The sequence below is a fragment of the Pseudoliparis swirei genome, chromosome 14, assembly GCF_029220125.1.
Source record: "Pseudoliparis swirei isolate HS2019 ecotype Mariana Trench chromosome 14, NWPU_hadal_v1, whole genome shotgun sequence".
Lineage (NCBI taxonomy): Eukaryota > Metazoa > Chordata > Actinopteri > Perciformes > Liparidae > Pseudoliparis > Pseudoliparis swirei.
The window spans coordinates 9355880-9377123 of record NC_079401.1 but is presented as its reverse complement, the minus strand read 5'-3'; the positions used below and the strand labels follow the sequence as shown (position 1 = coordinate 9377123).

The 21244-nt window shown below is 45.2% G+C and overlaps 2 protein-coding genes across 8 annotated transcripts; both read right to left on the bottom strand.

Annotated features, from left to right (window-relative positions):
• Nucleotides 1-445: 445 nt before the first annotated feature.
• LOC130204545 (uncharacterized) lies at nucleotides 446-5510 on the bottom strand. Its single transcript, XM_056431356.1, has 21 exons — nucleotides 5491-5510; nucleotides 5336-5412; nucleotides 5160-5255; nucleotides 4955-5079; nucleotides 4168-4311; nucleotides 4013-4093; nucleotides 3751-3915; nucleotides 3578-3674; nucleotides 3278-3495; nucleotides 3042-3198; nucleotides 2762-2970; nucleotides 2550-2667; nucleotides 2075-2271; nucleotides 1895-2009; nucleotides 1646-1815; nucleotides 1493-1575; nucleotides 1284-1414; nucleotides 1006-1195; nucleotides 790-931; nucleotides 598-715; nucleotides 446-528 (listed from the first exon to the last, which is right to left on the bottom strand). Exons 1-21 carry the CDS (start codon nucleotides 5508-5510, stop codon nucleotides 446-448), a joined length of 2736 nt encoding a protein of 911 aa, XP_056287331.1.
• Nucleotides 5511-13482: 7972 nt separating this feature from the next.
• LOC130204647 (uncharacterized) lies at nucleotides 13483-20620 on the bottom strand. 7 transcript variants are annotated; one of them, XM_056431520.1, is made up of 8 exons: nucleotides 17344-18616; nucleotides 16805-16876; nucleotides 16459-16667; nucleotides 16079-16132; nucleotides 15870-15980; nucleotides 15584-15658; nucleotides 14352-15464; nucleotides 13483-14160 (listed from the first exon to the last, which is right to left on the bottom strand). In XM_056431520.1, exons 7-8 carry the CDS (start codon nucleotides 14897-14899, stop codon nucleotides 13512-13514), a joined length of 1197 nt encoding a protein of 398 aa, XP_056287495.1. In that variant the 5' UTR covers nucleotides 14900-15464; nucleotides 15584-15658; nucleotides 15870-15980; nucleotides 16079-16132; nucleotides 16459-16667; nucleotides 16805-16876; nucleotides 17344-18616; the 3' UTR covers nucleotides 13483-13511. The 7 variants fall into 7 exon arrangements, with proteins under 7 accessions (XP_056287495.1, XP_056287489.1, XP_056287490.1 ...); XM_056431514.1 differs by adding an exon at nucleotides 20577-20620 and having other exon boundaries at nucleotides 15870-16667; nucleotides 17344-18568; XM_056431515.1 differs by having other exon boundaries at nucleotides 16079-16667.
• Nucleotides 20621-21244: the final 624 nt, after the last annotated feature.

The following is a 21244-nucleotide window of genomic DNA, read 5'->3' as shown; positions in this document are numbered from 1 at the left end:
TTGAGACGTGGTATTGAATCAAATGGATAAGGAATTGCTTCTTTAAATTTAGCTACAGCACTGTCAGTTAGACATCTGGTGTAGAAACTTTTGACTAACGGAGTACACTCCGGTAGTATAAATTCAAAAGTTATGAGGTTGTGGTCTGACAAGAGGATTCTGTGGGAAGACCTTCAAATGCTCAATGTCATGTTTTTCTTCAGTGTCCTCACCACCTGAGCCATCCTTTATACACCCCACCACTGCACATCAGAGAACTTGTGGAGATGGTCCGTCTAAATTCGTCGTCTTGCTGCTTCTACCTCATCTGTAGACAACCCATTGTTGATCCGTCTAATGTGCCACAGTAAAGGTTGCTAGCCTGAATGTATAACGCATGTAATGCAGGGTTAAAACCAAATAGATACAAATTGAGTGAAGAGATGATTGCAGAACTTAAATTAGTTTATTCAGGAGTTTGCCCAGAGGTTAACACAATAGGCCCAGAGGAGATTTGCCTTTGGTTGATGGAGTCCGTTCCTCTTTGTACTAGAAAAAACAAAAACGATCACCAACTGCATGTAGTTTGTTGACAAATGTTTCCCATATGTCCCTTACCCCGTTTTCTCCCTCGTCTGTAGTTCATCTGGTGTGCAGGTTGAACACACTGGCCTCGGCATGAACCATCTGCTTGGCTGTGCGAGTCACAAATCTCTGCATCGCAGTGGACAAAGATCTGTAGACGGACAGAAGGGTTTCTTACACAGCCACTATGCAATGTGGCCAATGCACACTGCGCACACACGTTACCTCGTTCTTCAGAACCACCTCATCTATAGTAAAGGTGAACATCTTCATAGAGAAGCGTTTGATGTAGGATGGGACTACAACCCTGGCATCTCTCACAACAGGATGGAAGAGTGTCACATAGCCGTCATCAGGATTCGCACAGCTGGGGAGGGATTGACAACATATTTGATTTATCACAAGTTTTGAGACCTTACCTAGCTTTATGCTACTCATTACCTGTCCACAATAATATCCCAGCTAGGCAGAGATGTCCGGTCTTCATCAAGTGTAGCCCAACAGTTCTTCAAGATGAGCTCCAAATTTGGGTCAGTAGCCTCAATCAGCTCTACCTCAAAATAGAGAGGCTGCCTCAGATATTTTACAACTGGATAATCTTCTGCTTGGTAGAAGAGCGTGTACGATGAATCTGGAGGAGAACAATCTCATTAGAAAGAGGCATTGTCCTGACTGGGTACCGTCTTGCAAAAATAAGGTTTTTATAAAGTCAACTTTACCCTGGGCTAGCCTAATTTGAACCATCAGCTGTCCTGAGCCGATCTCTGCGGTGGGTTCATAGCGTCTTGGTTTTGAGCTGAAGCCAACAGTCTGAGTCTCGTTGACCACATAGTAGCAGGAAATGGTTTGTCTTGGAGAAAAGAAAATACACTGAGGTGGACCTCACTAGAAAGTATATTCGATTAAAAGATTGGATGAGTCCCTCTACCTGTACTGAGGACCAACTGGTGATGCTCCTTTGTTGTAAGGCAAGGCAATCTCATTTTCATACAGCATGTAGTGGTCAAAGAACTGAGGACAAAAGGACAGGGGCATTAGCATTTAACAAGATAGTGTGGATTTAAGGTGAACCAACACTTACTGTTCTTGTGGTTCCACAGGACGCAACATTGAAAGAGAAATATGCAAAGCGATCACCACTGAAAGCCGGTTTGCAAGACTGGTCCTTTAGGGTCAGCCTACTTGGGATCATCTTGGTCACAGAAGCCACCTTCACTGCCGTAGCCGTCATCGTTCCATTGGGGTAGCACTCTGCGAGTAGAGGTAGTAAGGGTGAAGAACATGTCCTATAGTCCCATCAGCAGAAACCCTAAACATGTTAAAGTCTTACCGGTTGTTGTTAAGGGAAAGTTGCAGGATAAGAAGAGATCAGCGAGCACCCAGTCGTTACGGGCATGAAGCAGAAAGAAGTCAACGTGGGCTCTTAGTGAATCTGAGGTTATCAGCTGTAAGAAAGAGGGAAGTTATCCAATGCAGAAGCTTCAAGGTGAGAGGTTACAGTGAAACATACCTCGAAGGTCGCATCCTTGGCATTGTATGGAAGACCGATGCTGAAGTGTGTGCCGTTTTCTTGGAACTGGTAGTCAGCCATCTCAGGTGTCAGGTGTTGATGTCCAACCATTGCCTTGAAATTGTTGCCTTGACTCCCGTATTTCACACTGATGTAAAACTGGTTCTGGTCACAGGTGCCAGTGATGGTTGGTAGTTCTAAAAGTAGAGACAAGGTTGCCCATTAGACTATCTTTAGCTTAAACTCTGAGGTTGTGTAATGTCATATTTAAAAGGAGACACCCAAGGTTTTTGGTCAGTTGGCATCCATATCACATCTTTCCGTCGACTGACAGATAAACTCTCCTTCAGCACCAATAATGTTGCATTTAATACATGTACATTTTAAAAGTACCTGGGAAATTTCATGGCCATATTGGTTACATTTCTCCCCACGCGAGGCAATTTGAGCTAGATAGAGTTAAGTTAAATCTCACCAACATCTTGCAGAGACACCTGCAACTCGACTGGGTGGGCAAATGGAGTTTCTTCAGGAAGGATGATAAACCCAAAGATCAGAGAGAGGAAGTAGGTTGTAACCAAGGGTTCAGGATTCTGCAGACGTAAACGACCCAGTTATGTCACTGAAACCAATACAGAGCAAATAAGCTGGCACAAAGTGACATTTAGCATCTATAATTTCACTTGCATCTTTCAGGACAATGTCTGCATCAAAGGGCACTAAAACAGAGATGCTCTTGGTTCCATTGGCGTGGCGATGCTCCTGGATTGTAAAACCTCTGGCATTGCTCTCTTCAACAGTGAGCACGCTGGTGAAGAAGGTGATGTTCCTCAGCACCACATCATGAAGTAGGGGCCCCAAGACAACGCTGAAAAGGCGAGCCTCTGGGACAGTATCTGAGGAATAGGAAAAAGGCTATAAACCTCTATTAGCCTGAAGTTCTGTCATTTACCAGATAATGACTTACTTTCTTGGACGTGGAGAGCTTGAATAATAAGAGGGGTGGTAATGGGGAACAACACCTTGTATCTGGTATCATCTCGGGTGAGAGTGGTCCCCCACAGTACCTCGAGCATGGGCTCCACAGTGTAGGTGACGTGGTACTGGTAATCTGGGGCATGGCTCTGCAATTATTCATGACATTTAAATAAAATATGCAAAAAAAAGTGACCCTTTCATTTCTATGCTAGAGGACTTCCCAACCTTGTAGTGACCATCAGACGAGCCCACTGGGATCTCAATGATGATGTGTAAATCTGTGGTGGACAGCGTGTACCCTCGTGCAGCCATCTGAGATCCATCAAGCCTCCTTCCGTTAATGCCCATGTGCATTTCTCGGATTTCAAAGCTGCCATCTACCAGTGGCGTCATACGGCGAGGTACGTGCCAAGAGATTACATTGTTGGTGAAGAGGACGCCACCTATTAATGATAACCCAACTGTTGACTCATCCATATGACAGACTTTAGAAAACCATGTCCACACAGATTGCTCAAGACTTGCCTGTGGGACAAGCAGCTGCCAAGTCCACCATACCCAGACCATGTGGTGCCTTGTAGTAGGCGCTCACCCTGAAAACTTCCATGGAGACTCCATCGACCTAAGAGATGTCAGGTTTATAGTTATGCTTCCAAAGCAAACTTTTATGCAAACCACTTGATGGGTGTGTTGCTTACTTCTTCTGAAGTGGTCTCTGCTGTATTGTAGGGGGATCGCATAACCAGACGGGTTGAGGTCACCATGGCACCATAACCGGCTTGTTCAGCCTCCCTCAGCACCATTGACACTGGTTCTGGGGTGTAAAATGTCAACTTCCAGATGCCATGTGCTGCCCCAGAGGCCTATAGGTAAGGAGAGAATGAATAATTTCCTCTGTTGAATGAGATAATGGTGCAGGTTGAAAAGCAAGCCCAATGTAACAGGAATGTGTACACGTACATCAGGAATGATGTCGATCTCTTTAACATCTCGAGTCTGCCCCTTCACTTCAGCATCAGAGGCAGCAATGTGGCGTGACACCTAAAGACAGGAAATGGTGGCTTAATAGATTGTTAGAGACAAGTTGGTAGAGCTTTCAATATTAAGTGACCTACTTCCATGTAGTTCCTGTCACAGAGAATCTCTCTAGAGGCCCAGCGAGTGTAGCGGCAAGTCTGCGTCACATCATGGGTAACCACGTCTGATCCACTGGGGCCGTACAGCCGGAGCCTTAAGCCAACATTAAAGGTTTGGTCGTCCTACAGATTTAATGCATGAAACAAGAATTTGGCAACAGTCAGCTTAAAATCATGGAAATGTTAATTTTTTTAATGTAGTGGCTAAAATATATATACATTTTCAATCACAGGTCCAGGGCTCTCAAGTGTCACGCATTGAGCGCAACAGTCACTCATTTCAGTCTTTAGTCAGGTACTCCCGCCACACATCGTATTTCTCACGCTGAAAAAAACCCTCGTGGCTATTTAATGTGCCACAATGCGCAAACATAACCTGGCCACGCTGCCCTCACCATGGAGGAATCAAGCACGTCTCCCCGAATCCCCTGGAGTTCGGCTGTGAGGTGCCACTTATCAGCCAATCAAAAAAAAGAAATTGGCTACACAAAATAGCCAATCAGAAAAAAATCATGCGGAATGGGGGCATGGCCGGGGGAGGGGGGATATGTCACTCTTGCCTGTCTTTAAAACTTGAGCCCTGCAGGTCAAACATTGGCTGTTTTAGATAGTCACTGTATAAAACAGACAATACCTGCAGACTAAAATATAGTCTGTGTAAAAATAAGTTAATTTGTTTAAAGTAATTAATGCAATAAATGTGCAAACATGTTTCTTAGTGACAAGTGATAATTGAATGTGATCCAATAAATGAGCTTGAACATACCTTATTGTCCACGTAGCAGCCCAGCAGAGACGAGTAGATTCTGGTGTTACCCCACGGGTCGGACTCCATGCTGTAGCCACACTGAGCAGCCAAGTTGGGTGTTATCACAATGTGCTGGGTGCCATCTGGGGGGGAAATAAAGACAAGCATGACACCTCTCTCCTAGTGTTAACCAACCACGCTTATTAGCATACTGCATACTTACTGATGGCGTCCACCTCAAGCGCATTCCCCACTGCTAGGGCCTTGTCCAATGACAGCCTCATTAGATTACCCACGCAGTCGGAATGCAAGCCACTGCCTGTTAAAAGAAAAGGCTTGTGAGGAGCAGTACACTTTCTGGAACAAAGGTAAAGTCATTTAGTTTGAAGTCAGGCTTACTTGACTGTGAATTGACCTTCATATTTGGCCTCGCTTGAGCCAAGAGGATTACTGCAGCCATCAAGTTCCATAACAACCTTAAAGTAAAACAAATCATTTAGAGACATTAAGTGTGCAGCTAGCAGTCATTAAACAAATAAAGTAAAGTGACTCACATGTTCCCAAGTCTCCACATCTTACAGTCTGAGAGCAACCAAACAAAAAAACTAGAGGAATCCAATCACTAGCAGAGCTTGGCACTGAACACCAAGCACACCTGATAACAGACCAACTCAGAAGAGAAGTGACTGACTGCTTGCTGATCCATCGCCAGCTGTTTTATACATCAGTTAATTACAATACACATGTGAGACATCACCAGCTGTTTCAAAAAGGACCTGTAACAGGTGATCTTGCATCCTGTTTTGCCTAATACTTTGAGGTCGCCAGGAACAATACTCAGGCTAAAAAATAATCCAAGTTAAAAGAATTTAAAAGGATTTAACACTTTTATATTGTTCTCATTTTTTTGTTCTGTGTTTGTGCTTCAAATGGTTTGGATTAGTTCCTCACTCAGGGTTGGGGAACACATGTGTGTCTGAGCTTTGATCTAAAGTAATTTAACACCAATGCGCTAGCGGGTGATAGCGAAGCTTGGGTCAGCCTACTGGGTCTGCTGTCACCACAACCCGACCCTGGATACTTATTTATGTTTCTTCACTATAAAGGTGACTTACAAAATTATATTCCAGAGTGGTGTTTATTTCTTGGTAAGTGAAGCTTTGCTTAACACTAGAAGGTAGTGAATGTTTCTCTGTTTACCATATGGGATGTACCCTATGAGACTTGTTATGTACCCTCAGATATTTAGGATGTATCTTAGAGACTTGGGATGTACCCTCAGAGACAAGGTACGTACCGTACCCTAAGAGACTTGGGATGTACCCTAAGCGATTTGGGATGTACCCTCAGAGAATTGGGATGTACCCTTAGAGACGTTTTTTGAGCTACGGACCGGTTCCGTGTCAGACATTTCTTTCACGGACTGGCAATATAAATATGATGTCATAAAATGATACGACCGGCATACATTGCAAAAAAAATTCACCATTACGTCGAATTAGTGTGAGCCCTGCGCTTGTTTACCTACAACGAGCCGCTGATGGGAGACAACGACACCGACGTGTCTTTGTTATGTCCGGTCCGTAACTTAGTTCTGGTCGCTGTCATTAGAACACCGGTAGAGTTGTTGCGTGAAATGTCCCTTTAAGGCCACCATCATTTGCCATCTCGAGCCGATCTTCTTCTGGCTCGGACGGGCTCGATTCACCGGGTGGGTTTGTTTACAAATGGGTCGCTGGTCTATTCTTTTGCAGTCGGGTCTTTTGTGGTTGAAGTACCGCTCAAACTCTTTTCAAAGCCTCTTCCACCCAGTCAACATGTGAAACATGTCTAATGTTCCTCTGTCCACTCGCCCACACAGCAGCGACTTTATCAGCCAACTTGGAAACAGTTGTCATTCCCCTGAAGTAACAGAGTTCATTGAGCAGCTTGAATATGTTTTAAGACCCATTCTTTTTCACTGAAATGTGGCGCCAGCAGAGGGTTTGGCGCGTGAGACTCGCCTGCAGCGATAAACCTGAACTTTAAAGGTGCGTTCACACCAAAAGTGATGCGATTTTTCACGTCGCCCAAAACGCGTGTGTTTACTCGCTCGACCATTTTCCGAGTTCACGCCATAAATGTCGAGACGCTCCGCGAGGGGCGGGGCTTATCTCCATGTCTCGTCTCCATAAAGACCGTTTTCATTTCCTTCATCCACCACAGAATAACTAACCACTAGTTTTGCTTTATATTTGTTGAGGACATCCCACACACTAACGCCCTCGTGTTTGGGTTCATGACATCACCCGTAGGCTCACACAGCTCGGTCACTTTCACCGATGAAGTTACTGTTACGTCTGAAAGACTTCCGCTTCCAGCGCTACGAGAGCGGAACATCAAAACGCTGTTATTGTGTTCATAACATTATAATATATAACATGTTATTGTGTTCATAACATTATAATATATAACATGTTATTGTGTTCATAACATTATAATATATAATATATATGTTATTGTGTTCATAACATTATTGTCCGTCTTGTTCTGGTTCCACAGCGGCGGGACAGCGATGACGTGCGGAGCAACTCAAGAGCTGATTGGCCCGAGTTGCGAGATTACCGCCTCAAAATTGAAATAATTCAACTAGGGGCAAAAATTGCGCCGATGAAAACGCGCCCCTGTAAATGCGTCGCCCACATTGCGTCGCCCCAAACACGCCGCCCAGAAAAATATTGCGTCTATCGCAGCCACACACGTGTGTACATTGACTTTTCATAGGATTCGGTCACGTGAAAAAATCGCATCGCTTTTGGTGTGAACGCACCTTTACAGAATAGTCTTGAGTCAAAAAGTGTTTGTTCAGATTATTTGTATTTATTCAACACATGTGGTGTTCAAAAACTGACCATTGAGATGAAAAGTGCTGATTGCCACAAGGCATAACATGTGTGTTATTCATTTAATTAATATTTTAAAAGCATAAAGAAAAATAAACAAATTTGGTTTACATTTAACGGCTCAAAAAGTAAAGAATTTCTAAAGCGATTCAGTCTATTGGGGACTTGTGTGCAGCGTCTTTATCCGTGTGCAGCAGGCCACCTGTATTGAAGCACACTGTTCATCTCCTGCAGATTTGAAGTTAGTCAGATTTATTGAGGATTCATTGCGTCTCTCTTCTCTCGTCTCTCTCACAGGAGTTGTGCGGCCCCTACGTGTTCATCATCTTCACCGTGCTGCTGCTCCTGTTCTTCGTCGTCACCTTCTTCAAAGTGCCGGAGACCAAGGGTCGGACGTTTGACGAGATCTCGGCCGGCTTCCGCGGAGAAGCACTCGCCGGAGGAGCTAAACAGCCTGGGAGCCGACTCTCAGCTCTGAGCCACTTTTAACTCGTGAACGAGCTCTTCCTCAGAGCGAGGAGGAGGAGGAGGACGGGAAGGCTCTACCAGCTAGAAGTAGATACATCCATATTGGTAGAGTCGTCTTCACACTGTCACCACATTTCGGGCCTTTTTGACCCAAACGAAGGCCCTGTGTGATTCTCCAACATGACGTCCTCTGCTGCCCCCTTCAGGTCACACGAAGAAGCACACACTCAATGGGCACGATGTCGCCCCGGGGTGGAGAGGGGAGCTGAGGATAGACAGGGAAGGTTTACAAAATATATTTTTAAGGATATTTTTAAAAGATGAACTATCTTTTTATTTTCACTGAACATATATAAAACTGCTATGTGCTTGTGCTCTGCTCTTTGTTGCCTGTTGCCAGCCAGTCAGTCTGTCACTCTCTGGCTGAAGAGATCAGTTCACTGTGCAGAAACACGTGCATCACTGTAGACGGCAGCGCTGGAGATGCTGCATAGCTCCGCCTCTCCCCACCAGATGGCGGTCTGCCCTAAAAAAACACAAACAGGTCCCAATGCAAGCTGATGTGAAATAACTTATTTGTACCTTTTTTAAGTTACTGAGTACACAGACTGTGATCAGTGCACTGCTGTGAGGATTTAAATCTCACTAATGAAATTAGAGCTCCACACATTATACGTGTTACTTATTTTACTCTTGCTGGACAATGTTTTACTCCTTTTTTTTATTGTTAGATAAAAGACTTTCCTGAGTGTTTTAGATTCTTGTCCACAAAGAGAATGATATATCAAGAAGTTAATCCACCATTTATGTATTTTCACTCCTTTTTTCAGCAGTACGATCTGTGCGAGAGGAACACACATCAGAGTAGAATAAATAAATCACAAGAGATAAGTACGCATTCACAATCAGCAGCCACAAAACCAAAAATAAATCCGTCTCCCAGAAACCAAACAATTGTGAGATGTACGTTCCCCCTCTGAAACAATAGAGCCTCCTCTGAAACAATAGAGCCTCCTCTGCCTTCAGCCTTCACAGCCTTTACAGCCTCGTCCCCGAGGAGCGGCGTGAGGTCCGGTCGGCCCGATCCAGACTGAACACTTCTGGAGGATCTTCACTTTCACTATTTTCTGAGCCCACATCACCTGTCGGGCGATCCCAAGTCGCTCCAGAGACGAGTCTTTTCACTCACACTGTTCCTCTGTGACATCTAGGAAGCATCTTTCAGAGAAAAAATTCAAAGAAAAACTACAACAACAACAACAACAACAGCAACAGCAACAAAGACATAATGGTGGACCAGAGGGAGCGTCGGCCTTTTGGAAGTTGCTCTGTATCCTGAAAGTCGCCGGTCCGTCTCGGCAGTCTTGCCAGGTCCGCGGTTTTTCCGCAGAATTGGGCTACTTTTGAAGTGTTGCCGCGGGTTGAATTTTTTGTCCACTGGTTCGGGTAGACCTATTTTGCATGCAAATTACATGAATATCTTTAAATAAAAATCCATATTTTAAATGAAATAATTTATTTATACCCAAATCCTACCAAACTGACTCCAGATCAGCATGTACACACATGGACATGGGACACGCCCACATACACACCTAGGTGAAATAACTGTTTAGGGAAAACTGCTTTTAATGCTGGCATACTAAACATTTGGTGTTACTTTGTAGATATTACAATACATTTGGCAATGATAGCAATGCTGTTGGACTTTAAAAGCAGTGTATATGGTTTGGCACGGGCATATTTTGAGTTCTGATATTGGGCTGGTTTTATTGGCCATTGGGCTGGTTTTGTCACACAGACCTGGCAACCCTGTGTCTCGGGTCGAGCCCCCATCACTCCTCCACGTGTCCAGAGGAGGTGGCCGCGTGTCGCTCTGCTGCGAGGCTTCGTGCCTTGAGTCCTGCGGTTTTGAGTGTGCTGCTCTGTGTTCAGTCGCCGGGGAAGATAAACAACGTAGTCGAGCTGGTCTAGTCGCCGTCGGTGTCCAATGTGTCACTCGTTAAACCTTTCTTTTTCTTTAAATGGCGTTTTTTTAATTTATAAATTTGAGGAACGTTATCTTTTTTTTTTAGCATCACTTTATCTCTCACACAGATATTTATTTTTGTCGTTTTCCTTTTCTTTTTTCTACTCGCAGTGAGAACCCGTTGTGGCTGAAGAGAGGCCGACTCCTTGGCGCTCTGCACATGGACGTGTGTGAAATGGTGTTATGGGTTCAGATCTATTATGATCTCGTATTCAGCAAATTGAATCTAATGAGGACTTTGCTCCAAATGTTACTCCGGAGTCCAGAATCCATTTGAATCATTCCATAATTGGTTTGTTAATTATTGTACATAGCATATCCATATTTTGTCATTTGACGGGTCTCCTCTCCCTCCCTGGAAAGCACTGTAACACTTTTTGCCCCAAATGATGTCATTCCCCACGCAGACGGATGTCTATCAAATATCAAAACTATATTTTATGTACATTTTAACTCAGGCATTTGATTTGAATTGTAGTCTTTGAAAACAGATGTAAATATGAAACACACTATAGCCTCACCCACTCCACATTTATTAAATATTTAACTGTAAGAAGCTGTTTTTTTCCTTCTCATATAAATTAATTATTTTTACACACACACACACACACAACACTTTACCAGGACAGAGCAAACATCCAGAACCCTGTTTTAAAGTCCTGGGCAGTTCCTGTGAAATCCAAACAACTCTCAAGGTTGCCCAGAGCAACAGCCGACTAATGATACGGGAGAGGAACGGGCAAATGCAAGCGTTTGGATTTGTTTGATCGACACATGAGCGTTTGTAGCCGGCCTGCCTGAAACTCCAGGGTGGATCAACCAGAGATATACTGTTAATATACTTATAGCCCCCCCCCCCTCCCCCTCACTGATGGATAGGATCAACCGGTTCAAAGGCATGTTTGCTGTTGAATGCATCTTTGAGGTTGCTATTGATTTCAGGAGGAACATCCTCAGAGGGGAAGAGATACGCTGTACACAAGGTCGGTCGACCTATTAAAAAGCCAATTCCCCTCAATTCCTGCAAATTGCCGCGGATTCACGCACGTGTAATTACTGTGACCGCCAGAGCTCGCGTGATTGGCTTTTGTTTCACAGGCTAGATTATATTTGCTCTGTGAAAGTATAGCTTCATCAGGGTTGAGGTGTAGTTTGAAGTCAGAGCTTCAAACATGTAACGGTCCTAAAGGATTCAAGATGTTTGATTATTTTGTCTTATTATGACCTCATAATCATAATAAAGTAAAACAAGTGTGTTACCTTAATTGTGCCAGAGCTGAATAAAAACAATTCTTGTTCACTCACTAATTTGCCTCTTTTTTTAACTCACATTGTTTGTAACTTCGCTGGAAGGTTCTGAACCCTTTTGGCTCAGTGCCACGACAACAGTGGGTACGGAAAGTATTCAGACCCCTTTAAAATGTTCACTCTTTGTTTCATTGCAGCCATTTGCTAAAATCAAAAAAGTTTTTTCTTTTCTTTCTCATTAATGTACACTAAGCACCCCAGCTTGACAAAATGAAAAATAAATGTTTGCAAATTTATTAAAAAAGAAAAACTGAAATATCACATACGTATTTAGACCCTTTGCTGTGATGCTATGAACATTTACAGGTGAGACTTTCACAATGTATTAACACAGATAAAGATAGGGACCATTTAGTACCCAAATTAGTTGAGGATAACAACTGTAGATACAAAGGAAGCAAAAGTAAAACATCATCAGCATAGAGACAAATATGATCTTAGTTAGTTGTGCTCACATGAGCCTTGTGTTCTACGGATGAGACTTAATGCCACGACAGAAGAATTGAAGCAGACTCATAAACCCTGAAAGGTGAGCACCATGTCATGGTTGTGCAGAATATTGAACATGAATACACACTGCTGCATGAACACATATAGATTTAAATGAAGGCTGAAAGAACTGTGTTCCTGCAAAGTCATTAAATGGCATTTTTGGGTTTGTCAGACCCTCAGCACCGTAAACTTTAAAAACTTTAGTGGAGCAGTAAAAGTATCTGACGGGGCCCTGCTGGTAGAAGAAGTGGATGGAGGAACCATCATTCTCATACCTGGACTTTGGCTGACCACAGGAAAGGCACGTTTTTGTCTGCTTCTTTGTAGCCACTGGTTGTTGTTGCTGCTGCTGCTTATGCTGTTGTTGTTTTTCAATAATATTTTGCACAATTTGCTCAATGGAGGCTTTAGTGAGGGTCTGACTAGGTGGAGGTGGGTTCACGACTGCAACAGGCATTGTTACAACCGGCACCCGGGTTGTCTCGCTGCCCTTTGTCAGAGCGTGCCAGAGTTCCTGCCGCTCTTGCAGTTTTTCGGGGCTGGTGTTTAAAGACGAGCTGGTGTTCAGTAATTTGCAGAGGTGTTTAACATATTGTAAGATGTGGTGTTTCGTTGTTGGGTGGAGCATGCTGTTTGGGTCTGTGCAAGAGTTGTGAACTGGAGCAGAATAGTCCTGGTCCACTAGCTTGAGCATGTCCTTCATGCCACGGTGTTTATTGAGCAGGTTGTCAATAGTTGCCTTCATGGGGGCCGGCCACCGCTTGTGGTCCAACACAAACACTCTCCCCCCTGTCTTCACAGGTCCAGTGCGAGCGGCAGTCGGCGAGGACAGCAGCGGCAGAGACGGCCGACATGTTTCTACGAAGACAAAGGATACAATAAGTTATTCAGATCTACAGAAGGGGAAACCTCCTGAAAATGAATATGATTAAAATTCAGTTCCTACTAACTAAAGTCTGGTCCATTACTATGCCTGTGTGTTTGATGTTACCTGGATCTGTCGGAGGCCCGGGAGTCACGTCTGGTTTGACAGCAGCAGAATCCACAGGAGGGTGAGGATGACTGGGCAGTCGGCACGCTGCTTTGAGGAGGTGGATTCAGGGCCGGGGGGGCAGAGTCCGACTTGGTCCTGTGCTTGTCCCAGTCCACAGGAACTGGGCGGCAACCAGGCTCAACGTACTGCAGGCCAAACTTCTCAGAGAGATGAAATGCTGGATACTTCATCTGTCCCAACACCCGTTCGGAGGCTGCGTTGAGCTGGGCCATCAATGCAGGATCAAAGACGGCTGGGAGGTGAACGCCCGGCTGCTTCAAGTCCACCAGGCGCTGGTAATTCCACGGGCCACCCCAGTCATCCCCTGAGCTTGAAACAGCTCAGGCGAAACTCGTGTTCCAGTCACCCACTGAGCCTGGTGGAAGTGATATCCCTCCAGCTGGGGATCCACACAGGAACTCTGGCCCCTTCACCCTGCACGTGATTCAGCTGCACTGATCCTCCGCGCCGATACAAAATCCCTCCTTCAACCACAGGATCACTCAGGCAACCTCGCAGGATGTGCACGCGCTGGATCCGCCACACCTTCAGCATAGAGGGCTTGAAGAGGGGAACGCCATTTGGATCACTGGCCAGGTGAAACTGCTGGAACACTCCCTCCACTCGCTTGACGAGCTCCTCGGGCTCTGTGATCCTGGTCCTGCAGTGCTTGGTTGGGTTGGCAAGCTGAATCCCACAGAAGGCATAGGTGTCTTTAAGCCGCTGCAGGTCTTCCTGATCCACCACAGAAAAGGCTGCAGACAGGAACTGAGCAAAAGAGCCATAGAGTGCATGATGCTCCGTCACACACTCACACAGGAACCTCCTCATGCAATGGAACAAGTCCAGCTTGATGCTCAAGTTCCCATTGAAATGGGACCGCGATGCACACGTGTTCAGCAGGTTACCAGAAGTGGCCTGGGCAACGATGGCATCAGTTGTTTGCCAAGAATCCCAGTTCAGATGCTCTCCTGCATGGGATTCTGCCACTTTGAATGCTGCACAGCAATCCCTGAAAGAAGAAGCACCGCCATGAATGTTACAGCAGTCGTCTGAACCGCCGCTTGGAGTCCAGTGTCATGACAATAAGACGATTATTAACAGCTAAATGAATGGCATGTCTTCTTTTATTCAACTGGAAATATCAAAAAGCAATATAAATTGTGTTTGAGCCATTTAAAACATATATAGATTGTAATGTACCTGTCCACCCAGTGGTATAGAGCCTTGTCGATGCCTGCTGTGCCGTAGCGCTGTGCCAGTCCCTCGTACAAGGGCTGCAGGGACTTCTCCGTCTCGGACTGCACCATCACCCATGAAAGGATCATCCAGTTTTCATTCATGACTGCATACGAGGACATGCTGCCGGATGAGAAGGTGACCTTCCTTGCAATTTTGCGTGTGTGGTCTGAGCGGAAAGCCTGTCCAAAGGTACCCTGCAAAAGTGTGTTGATGGCCCTCTCCTGCTGTTTGTACTCGTGCAGCAAGCAGTCAGTCAGGTAGTGAGAAGACACAACGATCCCGTTCCAGCCATCTGAATCACTGTACTCGCCGAAGGGAGCCGGCTTGGTTTCCTGGCGCAAGAACTGAGTGATAGTTCTTTGGTCATAGTGTCCCGCCTCCCCATCCATGATATTTTGGCAGCTGAGGAGGTGGGCCAGGTGAGCACGTTCAAATTTCAGGTGCATCACCTCCATTACCTGCTTCGTCATGTCGGCGGGGGAGTTACCCGTCCGCCTGAGCTCGTCCATGACAGATTTACATATCGCCTTCTTGTAGGTCAGGTTGGCTGGCAAGAGGTTTGTGTACCTCTTTGGTCACTTCTCCAGCCACAGTGGGTTGTCACAGCGTACCACTTCTTTTTGCAGACCTTGCAGCACAGCCTGGATGACAGCAGGTAATACTGTCCAGTGAGACCAACAACCACACGAGGTCTCCCAACACCTGCAGAGGCAACTTGAGGCCGGGCACAACCTCCCATACACGGCAGAGTGTCGTTGTTCCTCATTCTTCCCATGAGGTTATCGTTTTCTGGCTTCCATATGAAAAAGGGATGGAGCTGAAAGTACTTTGGGGAAGGAAGATCGGAGATGCTGTCGATCAATTCCGGCTGGGGAGGGAAACGCCACAGTGACACCATCTTCATGGGGTTCCGCACAGGAATGGATCCTGGCCAGAGACCCATAGCTTCCAGCTCCGTCTTTATCCAGATCCTCTGCTGCTGTGAACAAGTCCACTGGCTGACGTCATGGTCGTAGCCAGGAAGCTGTGGAGGAGGACCGGTGGGGACGGCTATTGGCCTGGGGAATGGCTCACCTGGTCAGATGAGAATAAAGAAGTAGTAAAAGAGAAATGGGTATGATTTTAGTTGTGACTTTATTTCATCTTTTTTAAATGTACACAACTAAATAAAATAAAAGCATTAAAATACTGACTTTGCCCTCTCTGTGGAGTTGGCAGTTAACCGGGCTCTGCAGACATCTCAGGAGAAATCAGGAGCGCCTCTGACACTGAAGAGAACATTGAACATGTTATTATTATTATTGTTGACAAGATGAAGCCAAAATGTAACATGACATCTACGCTGTAGTTGGTGAAACTCAGCGAGCTGCACCAGTATCTAGTATACAACCATGAAGTTTTTAAAGAATAAACAACGGCTTTGATGTACACTACATGTGTATATGTGTAGGATGCAACTAAAGGTAAAGTACTACACACCAGGAAGTGTGACAGTCGGCTCTGTTAAAGGATGACGTGCTGCTTCTGGCATCAGACACACGAGCTCCTGGGGAACGGGCTCAGGTCTCTTCACAGATGGAGATGCAGGAGCTGCAAGAGAGAAGGATCAAACACAAGAATCACTTCTTGCACAGTGGACTCAGGACAGATCATGTTTCAGTGAATGTGCACAATGTTGATACATTTACCATCTACTGGTGGACCCTGAGCCTTGGCTGGTGCTGCCTGTGTAGCAGATGGTACTGCAACGGAAAAACCTTTGTTTGTTATTTATACTTTGACAGTACACAAAAACTGCTGTTAGTAAAGGCAGAATGTATCTTTACTTCACCTGCTTTGTTCAGCCAAATCCAATCAGACTGTTTGTAACATGATTACGTACAGAGTATATTTCATTCATACACGTGTTCATGTTGCAATGGGTTAATATTCAGGAGCCAGTCATCACTATGTCACCTAGGCAGGGGAAGCACCTTGACTTCAAACACACAGCAAACACATGCAAGCAGGTGTTAAGAGCACAGCAGTTTCTTTTCATGCACATCAGAAAACAAAGACGGATACGTACCCTCATCAGGACCGGAGTCCATTCATAGTCACTAGGACACCAGGTGGAACACCAAAAGACAAACACGACCAGAACACGGTCGACACGAGACGAGTCATGCGGGATAAGAATTCATGGTCCCAGTTGTGTCGGTCGGCGGCACGGTGCTCTGGGTTAAAGACCTCTTTCTCGTCGTCTGGCAGATGAGGATGACGAAGATGCAGAAACAGCTATAAAACACACACAAAACAATATCAAATATGCTGAATAGAATACAGGATTAATAGCAAATCGTCTGAACTGTAAACGATTGTGAATCTTCAGGGAGGGGAAACAAAGAAATAAAAGAGAGCACATGTATACTCACAGCTCTGCACATGTTGCTTTGAAGGAGAGATGCTCAGCATCATCCTCTCCAGCTCTTCATCTTCATCCATCACTGTGATGCAAACAAACAAGAGTTAGAAAGAAAGTGTAGTGTATTTTGCATTACAGCTCTTAAAGATACAGCCATATTATAGATATGAGCTCAGAGGCCCACAAGGTGTCCATGGGAGAAAATCCCTTCGCTTAGAGTTGGACCAGATGGTTTACGTTAGGAGGCTCCCAGGGTTCGAACATGAACGCCTCCTCTTTTCTTCTGACTATATAACCTGTATCAAGATGATAAACCATTGAACTTTCTCATCCGGACCCTGAAAGTTTCCAGTCGTTCTAGACGTCTGTCTTTGGCATGTACCTTGTAGAATAAACTTTGTATTCTTATCAAGTACTGTGTCGCTCGAAACTTCTTCTCCATCATCTCAAGGGACATGAAATAAACCACAAAAGAAAGAAATATCTTCTTGCATTTGCGCTTGTATGACCTGCATGTAGATCCCTGACAAGAAAAGACATCAGACTCACCAATGGCTTCAGCAGGAGCATGTGAGGCGTGTGACATCACAGGTGAGGTGTGTGACATCAGAGGGGAGACAGTGGGTGGCTGCAGCTTCTTCTTGAGGTAGAGTTGTAGCTTATGCATCTTTGTGCCTGCAGTGCAGTTCTTCTTCTTCAGGATGAAGGATGCATAGCCGTCCTCCCTGCTCTCCCAGACCTCTTGCCAGGTGCTGTAGGCACGAGTCCCAAAACCCACCAGCTGGTCATCCTCCGATGCTGCTGCTGTCACAACTGGCTTGTGTTCCTCATAGTTGAGGAGAGACTGGATTTCTGGAAAGACGAGGGAATAGTTCACAAAGGACAGGAGGCTGTCCTTGTTGTGCCCCGCTGCCATGAACACTCGTGCAGCTTCCTCTCTTTGCTGGTTCCTGATGAGGTAGATGTTGTATCCAATGTCATTCTCCAGAAGACAGCGGGAGGACTTCCCCTTTGTTACGCCCGGCCTAGGAGTGCCAGAGCGTAGCACCAGGTCGGTCTCCCCACCTCCCAAATTAGGACCAATGCTGCGGAGTCAGGAACAATGATGTTTATTTTGGTTCGGGTGTCCACAATTCTTCAGGGTGAGCCTGGCCCAAAACAACAAACAAAACAATCTAAGCAAGTCAGCTACCTTCCCGAGACCATAACCGAAACAAACAAAAATACAAATCACTTACCGAACTCCCTACTGAAATACAAGAGAAAACAGTATTAAACAAAAAGGGCTTCTCACCCCTACCGACACCCGTTATAACCCCCCACCCACAATCAGAGCTGTGCAGCATGGCCTGGTTGGAAGCTGGAGAGAGAAAGAGCCAGCCCCCACAGGTTCCCTCTTATGTGCTCCGTCCAATCACCTGTAAGGGGAAGAGAAAAGCAAAACATCATAGCACCCCCCTCAGGCAGGGAGGTGAACAACATTAAGGGGAGGATTTACTCTCAGCCATAACACCCTTGTACTTCCCAAACTGCAGGATGTAATCTCCAGACACCTGGGTTGCATCTGAAGGGTCTCCTCCTCTCTGGCGGACCACAGTCAGTGCATTCTGCCTGACCAGCTCCTCCCTGACAGCTGCAGGCTTGTTCTGCAGAGACGGGTTGTCTTTCAGGACTTTGGCTGCATCGCTGAGATCCTGGCGGAGAAATCCCTGTGGTCCCTGATCGAATGAAACTGCCATTCTCCCAGGGTAAAACACATGTCTGCTCATCTCTCCTGTTATGACAAAGAGTAGAGTATATTAATACGCTATAGACAGGCATTGTTTCCATACAATATAGTTTCTGAACCTTAAGTCCTTTGTTGAGGCACACATGTCAATGGCAGGCAGGCTACCCCCCCCCCCCTCCCCCTATCTCCTGTGTACATGGAGGTGAATTACCCCCCCCCCCCCTATCTCCTGTGTACATGGAGGTGGATTAACACCTCCCCCATCTCCTGTGCCCTTTGAACATCTAGTGGAAAAGGACATTACCGCCCCCCCCCCCACACACACACACACAGTCATGTGACTCAAGTAACAATGAAGTGTGAAGTGTCTTATCAAGAAAGGATCTCCACTCCTTGTGACCATCCCAAAAATACCTGCATCAATTCAATTCAATTCAATTCAGTTTATTTGTATAGCCCAATTTCACAAATTACAAATTAGTCTCGGAGTGCTTTACAATCTGTACACATAGACATCCCTGCCCCAAAACCTCACATCGGACCAGGAAAAACTCCCAAATAACCCGTCAGGGGAAAAAGGGAAGAAACCTTCAGGAGAGCAACAGAGGAGGATCCCTCTCCAGGATGGACAGGTGCAATAGATGTAATGTGTACAGAAGGACAGATTTAGAGTTAAAATACATTCAATGAATATGACAGAGTGTATGAATAGTTCATAGTAGGCATATTCCACGATGGAGACCTCCACGATCCATCAGGCAGATGGCGGTGGGGAGGAGGAGGGCGGAGTCTCAACAGTGGGCGGAGTCTCAACAGGACAGTGGCGCAGTCAGGAGCAGAATTCCACGACCCCGACCTCGATGATCCACCAGGCAGATAGGATCTATGCCGTCTCATAGGGTCCGATGACCCCATGAGACGTGAAGTCAAGGACTTCCCGGGAGAAAGCAGAGTTAGTAACGTGTGATTGAGAGATGAAAATTCATCCTTAAGGAGAGAAAAAAGAGGAGATAGGTACTCAGTGCATCCTAAAACGTCCCCCGGCAGCTATAAGCCTATAGCAGCATATCAAGGGGCTGGACCAGGTGAACCTGATTCAGCCCTAACTATAAGCTCTGTCAAAGAGGAAGGTCTTAAGTCTACTCTTAAACGGGGTGACTGTGTCTGCCTCCCGGACTGAAATTGGAAGCTGGTTCCATAAAAGAGGAGCTTGATAACTAAAGTCTCTGGCTCCCATTCTACTTTTTAAGACTCTAGGAACTACAAGTAGTCCCGCATTTAGTGAGCGTAGCTCTCTAGTGGGGCAATATGGTACTACAAGCTCCTTAAGATATGATGGTGCATCACCAATCAAGGCTTTGTAGGTTAAGAGAAGAATTTAAAAAGTGATTCTTGATGCATCAGACTATGAGTATACTTTTATATAAACACCGTATCACATTCTGCTGTTCTGTTTTAACAGTGGTGAAGAAAGGATACAGAACGTCTACTTCAGTAAAAATAGAAATATTGATACCACTACATGGTGGTCCTGCATTAAAAAATAAATAAAAGTAAAAGTTACAATTACTCACTGCTATGTTTTAATATGCTGCTGGTAGTTTAATCTATAATTACACCTTTATTAGTTGAGTGTAATACATGTGGAGCAGTTAATATACGTGACTATAACTACATGTTAAAGTAAAGCTTCGTCAGTGACGTTAAACGAGGAGAAGTGCGCGTTTAGTGAAGTTACGGGAGTCAATAAAAAGAGAAACACCGTGACTCCCTGTTTAGAGTTTACCGTTCCTTCACAGCGTGTATGTAACGTAATATCCACAGTATTGATATGGTTATGTAATGTCATATCCACTGTATTGATATGGTCATTCCGACAGCATTATTTATTTAATGATGTCGCGTTAACTTCCCGTTTCAACAGCGCAAGAAAGTCACATACACGGAGAAACCAAACTGAAAAAACACAACCAACTTTACAGCGCGAACAAGAGACTGTCAAGACTAATTATCATTACATTTTTGTTCATTGTAATAAGTTAGAACGACTTACTGTTTCACGGAACGGTGGAGAGCTCCAGAGATCCGTGCCGTCGGTCCTTCTCACGGCAGAGACTGAATGAGGGACGGAGGAGGGGACGGAGCTTCACTCTGAAAACAGCGCCACTGAGCTGCGAGTGGCCAGAGAAATATTACATCGGCGATTTTAGACACCGCCATAGAGAATGAATGGGAAGCTGTTTAGGGCCGTTTAGCTAATGAATCCCCGGTCCCGGTCCAGGTGTTATAGATGCCATGTGTAAAGAAGGAATCATGATACACAAATTAAAACACAGTAACAACACAATCAATCAATTTGACAGACTGTATGAATAGTTGGTAGTCGGCATATTCCACGATCGTGACCTCCACGATCCATCAGGCAGATGGAGGTAGAGAGGATGAGTGGGCGGATGTAAAGGATATATACTTTTGCTTGGCTTGTCCCAAATATTGTGTGCATAAAGATTATGTGTAAGGTGGAAAAAGACTGAATGAGAGTTGAAAACTTCGGCAGGGCACTCTTGCGCCTGACTGATCTAATAACGATAACAGTGACACTCGAAGGAAGTCTTATGCACCCCCCTTCCCCCGCATCACGCATTTTCTAGAAATGGTCACATACAAAGAGCTCATTATATTCATAGTTCAGAAAGAGCAACTATAGACCTTAAACTCACC

What these genes read in the sequence shown, in the direction of transcription:
- LOC130204647 (XM_056431514.1), bottom strand. Translation starts at nt 14,899, where the DNA reads ATGGACGAGCTCAGGCGGACGGGTAACTCCCCCGCCGACATGACGAAG. An exon ending in CTATACCACTGGGTGGACAG is followed by an intron (nt 14,161 to 14,351) that starts GTACATTACAAT and finishes TTCTTCTTTCAG; the next exon opens with GGATTGCTGTGCAGCATTCA.
- LOC130204545 (XM_056431356.1), bottom strand. Translation starts at nt 5,510, where the DNA reads ATGTGGAGACTTGGGAACAT. An exon ending in AGATCGACATCATTCCTGAT is followed by an intron (nt 3,916 to 4,012) that starts GTACGTGTACAC and finishes CCTTACCTATAG; the next exon opens with GCCTCTGGGGCAGCACATGG. An exon ending in CTTTCCCTTAACAACAACCG is followed by an intron (nt 1,816 to 1,894) that starts GTAAGACTTTAA and finishes CTCTACTCGCAG; the next exon opens with AGTGCTACCCCAATGGAACG.